This window comes from Bison bison, unplaced genomic scaffold, assembly GCF_000754665.1.
Source record: "Bison bison bison isolate TAMUID 2011002044 unplaced genomic scaffold, Bison_UMD1.0 scf7180017845683, whole genome shotgun sequence".
NCBI classification, from domain to species: domain Eukaryota; kingdom Metazoa; phylum Chordata; class Mammalia; order Artiodactyla; family Bovidae; genus Bison; species Bison bison.
Genome location: NW_011476256.1, coordinates 29921 through 34033, shown reverse-complemented (window position 1 = coordinate 34033; position 4113 = coordinate 29921). Strand labels below are relative to the sequence as shown.

The 4113-nt window shown below is 66.4% G+C and overlaps 2 protein-coding genes across 2 annotated transcripts in view; both read right to left on the bottom strand.

The window, feature by feature from the left end:
* Positions 1-1183, bottom strand: part of CCDC154 (coiled-coil domain containing 154) — a 9267-nt gene extending 8084 nt beyond the window's left edge. The window contains exons 1-2 of the mRNA XM_010836579.1: positions 1059-1183; positions 400-603 (exon numbers count right to left, since the gene is read on the bottom strand). Of these exons, the coding sequence (XP_010834881.1) occupies positions 400-603; positions 1059-1183 (329 nt within the window). The remainder of the gene's footprint in view (positions 1-399; positions 604-1058) is intronic.
* Positions 1182-4113, bottom strand: part of CLCN7 (chloride channel, voltage-sensitive 7) — a 14594-nt gene continuing 11662 nt past the window's right edge. The window contains exons 18-24 of the mRNA XM_010836524.1: positions 3898-4025; positions 3714-3799; positions 3489-3618; positions 2890-2949; positions 2618-2794; positions 2454-2534; positions 1182-2319 (exon numbers count right to left, since the gene is read on the bottom strand). Of these exons, the coding sequence (XP_010834826.1) occupies positions 2233-2319; positions 2454-2534; positions 2618-2794; positions 2890-2949; positions 3489-3618; positions 3714-3799; positions 3898-4025 (749 nt within the window). The 3' untranslated portion in view covers positions 1182-2232. The remainder of the gene's footprint in view (positions 2320-2453; positions 2535-2617; positions 2795-2889; positions 2950-3488; positions 3619-3713; positions 3800-3897; positions 4026-4113) is intronic.

The following is a 4113-nucleotide window of genomic DNA, read 5'->3' as shown; positions in this document are numbered from 1 at the left end:
CCAGGGTCAGGGGAGCACGTGGGGCGCAAAGAGGCTGCCCCTGCCCTCACATCCCTCCTTCTGGGACAAAACCAAGGTTGGAGGACAGCGGGGCTCTGCCGGAACCTTCTCCTCAGCAGAACCTCCTGACTTCACGGCCCAACTGCCGGTGGAACCCGAGCCCTCAGCTTCCCTGTCCCAGCGAGGCCGCCCCAACTGCCCACTCTCAGATGGACCCGAAGGGACGCCCCTCTGCCCGTCGGGGGAGTGGCTGCTGGCCGCTGGGTCAGCCAGGGAACCCCTAGCCTGGTGGGAGGGGTGGCCTGGAAGCAATCACCCATCCTCTGGTCAGGGAGCCCAAGCGGGGAGGCTGGAGGCCAGGACCACACTCGGTGGGAGGGGTGGCCAAGCCAAGGGCACGGGGCCACAGGGGCGATGGGGCGAGGCCGGGGCAGGGCCACTTGGAGGGTGCAGCCGCAGGGCAGACACAGCCCCGCGAGAAAGGGCAGGCCAAGCGGACCTGCAATCCACTCAAAGCGGGTAACTAACACGCCGCCCAGCCCCTCGTTCGACGTCAATGCCCGGCGACTGGGGATGGCGCCCGTGCTCTCCTTGTGTCTCAGCCTGCAGCCAGGTGCCAGGGGGGCCACATCTGGCTTCAGGCCCGTGTGGACACTCGGGCCCCTCACCCCACCCAGGTGGTCCCCCTCCCACTGTTGCCAGACCTGCCCACGAGGGCCGTTGGGGGGCTTCCCTGTTACAAGGTGTGCCTGTGTCAAAGGCAACTCCTCCCCAGGGAGCCCAACGCCCTGCAGCCACATCACACACCCTGGAGGCCGGCAGGTGAGGGACAGGGTGGCTTAGGGGCCGCACCCCGACCAAGCAGCCGTGGCCTGGGGGCCCCCGAGTGTGGGGACCGGGGCCGCAGTCGGGAGGCAAGGGAGGGAAGACAGCCTTCTCCAAGGGCTCTGCGGTGGTCCCAGGAATGTGGACAAGGATGTGGTGGCCAGGGCCCACCCTCCCTGGAGCATGGGGTGGCCCCAGGCACTTGCCCATCCACGGGTCTCTGAGTCCCTCACCTGCATCCCCAACTCACGGGCGTCCCCACTGGGGTATCCCCCACCTCCACCCCTGTGAGCCAGTGAATCCTGGGTGCTGGATCAGGGTCCACACTGGGTGGGAACAAGGAGCTGACAACGGTCATCAGTACCATTCCTTTATTTCTTCCATTCAGATCCCCACAATCAGACCCCTGTGCCCCCCACGGAGGGCTTCCCCACCAGCAAGAGAGCCACCTTCTGAGGCCCCACCCCCTTTAAAGGGGCTGAAACACAGCTGGAATGCCTGCCAACCCACCACAGAGCCATCCATGGCTGCCACCAGAGTGGGTCAGGGACGCCAGTCCCTGCAGAAGAAAGGTCCGGTGGGGCCTCGGGGACACAGCATCCCAGCTCTGGGCCTGCCCGGCCTGGGAAGGGTGCGTCCCTGCTCTGGGCTCGCTGACTCATCCCAGAAAGCCCCTGCCCCCAATCCTGGAAGCAGAGCTGCTATAGAGTATCACTCAGGGCCATTGGGGCGCCATGTGCCAAGAAGATCCGCCTTCCCAGCGGTGTCCACAAGGGCGTGGTGACAGAGGCGTGGTTCGACTCGGGGGTCCAGGCCTGAACGAGGGTCTCAGGTCTCCCCCTGGGCCCAGACCCCGGCGCAGACCCCACTGCACTGAGGGGGGTGAAGCCAGGGCTGCAGAGGTGAGTCTAGGAGTCCGGCTCTGGGGTCTGTGCTCCAGGGTGGTCCTGCTCCCCAAGCCTTCGCCTCTGTGCCTCCAGTTCGGGTCTCTGTCCAGACCCAAAACCTGACAGCCACCAACCGAGCCGAGGCCCGAGGGCCAGGGCCAGGGGTGTCTGCTGCAGCCGCTGGTGGTGCTCAGGGCGCAGGCCTAGGAGCCAGCCCGTCGTGGGGCTACAGCACTCAGACCCACGGGCCCCTGCTCGCCAGCTGTCCCCTCGCACACACGCAGATATGCGTGCTCACGGGCTCTTGGGAAGAAAACAGCAGTTGCACAGATTCCTAAAGAATCAGGAACAGGAGGCTGGGTGTGGGACCCCAGGAGTGAGATTGGGGGAGGGAACACTGAGAACACAGAGCGTCCATGTGCGCCACACACTGGCCAGGCCATCCCCAACGTCTTGCGGTCGCTGGATCTGCTGCCAGGGAGTGGGGCAGGGCCCTGGGGGAGGTGCAGGTGCCAGAGCCTCACGTCTGGGCCAGAGAGAGCTCCTCCAGGCCCCCCTTTCCAAGCCGGTACCTGGCAAGGTCCTTCCTGGTCACCAACCCGACCACCTGAGAAAGCAAGGCCAGGTCATGACGTCCAGCGTTCCCTCTATGGATGCCCCTGCCCTGCATGCAGGGGATGGCATAGCCTGGGGGAGCCCTGGGGGTGGGCAGGCAGGCCAGGGACAGCGGGCCCCCCTCACCTGATTGCAATTGTCCACCACCACCAGGTGCCGGAGGCCCAGGGCCCGGAACAGCTTGAACACCCGTGGGAGGGACGCCTCCTGCAACATGGACACGGCCTCAGCTCACCCGCCAGCCCCGCCCCACCCGGGAGGGGACGGGGCAGGATACCCCCCAGCAGTACCTGGGGCACCGTGTAGGGCGAGGGGTTCATGAACTCGGACAGGTCCATGGTGCACTCCCGCTCATCCTGTGACACGTGGATGGACTGGATTGGGGGGAAGCGTGGGTAGGCGTCGCGGAAGTCCTTCAGCCGCAGCCGGCGTCGCAGCAGGCCCATGCTGGAGCGCTCCACGAACACCTGTGGGAGGCGGGGTTGACGGTGGGGCGGGCACTGGGTGCTGGAGGTTCAGAGCCCAGGGCCCCGCCTGGCTTCTGGGCCACCCGATGGCCTACCTTGTGCTTGAGTAGGACGATGAGCTGAGAGCGCAGGATCAAGCCCTGGAGCCGAGCTGGCTGCACAAGAAATGCCTCATCTGCAGGAGCCCTGGGACCCACCCGCCCGTCTGGGCCACTGGCCGCCAGCGCCAAGACAGCTGGGGGCTCCAGCCAGGCTCCCGGGTGATGCCGACAGCCCACGGGCACTAGCCATGCAGCAGGCACTTCCCCAGGCAGGCTTGCTGGTCCCCAAACGCCCAGGAGAGGCGGCAGGACCCAGACCATGAGGTGCTGAGAGGTCACTGTGTTAGTGCGGGCAAGAAGCAGACTCTGGCCCCTGGCCCAGATGCCAGAGGCAGCGTGGCTGCACATCCTGTCAGGACCCCGACAGTCAGCCCTGACTCCTCGGCTGGGGTGCAGCCTGAGGTGGGACCACAAGACGCTGGGGTGCTTCAGTAACCACCACACCACGGGAACTTCGCTCACAGGCAAAGCGGTGTGAGCAGAGGATTCTACCAGAAACCCCAGAGCAAGATGCCCACCTTCACAGAAGCCCGCCCCCACTCGCCGCCCTGGTCAGCCCAGGTGTCGGCCTGGCCTTCCACGGGGCTCGATACCTGCGTGCCGTCAGCATCCTCCACCACGGGGAAGCCGTTGTGGTTGGACGCCGTGCTGCTCAGCACGTCCACGATGACGCCCACCTTCTCCCTCCTCCGCAGGCAGGTGACCGGCGTGCTCATCACCTCCCTGGGGAAGAGCCACGCTGTGACCCACCATGTGGCTGATGAAGCCTCCCAGGGCGTCCAGCACCCGCCCAGCCTGCGGGCCTTCCCGGAGGGTACCTGGCGGTGAGTGAGTGCGAGGTGACAGGGGCCTCCCAGTGCAAGAAGGGCACGCTCTGCAGCTGGATGTGCATGTCATACAGGCCCTGGGGAGAGTGGGCAGGGCCATGCACAAGGCTGCTGGGGACCACCCCCACGGGCCCGCCCTCGCCACAGCCGCCGACCCCCAGTCCCCCTGCCGAACCTCGATGAAGACGTCCCCCACGATCTTGGCGGTCATGAGCACCAGCATGATGGGGAAGCCGTAGGTCACACTGCTAGTGGCCTCCATCATGATGACCGTCAGGCTCAGCGTCATCCTCACGATCCCACCTGCCCCGGGGGAGGGGGAGGGGGAGACTGAGCGGGTAGGGCAGCAGCCCCACGGTCCCCTGTGCAGCACCCCGCTGTCCATCCAACC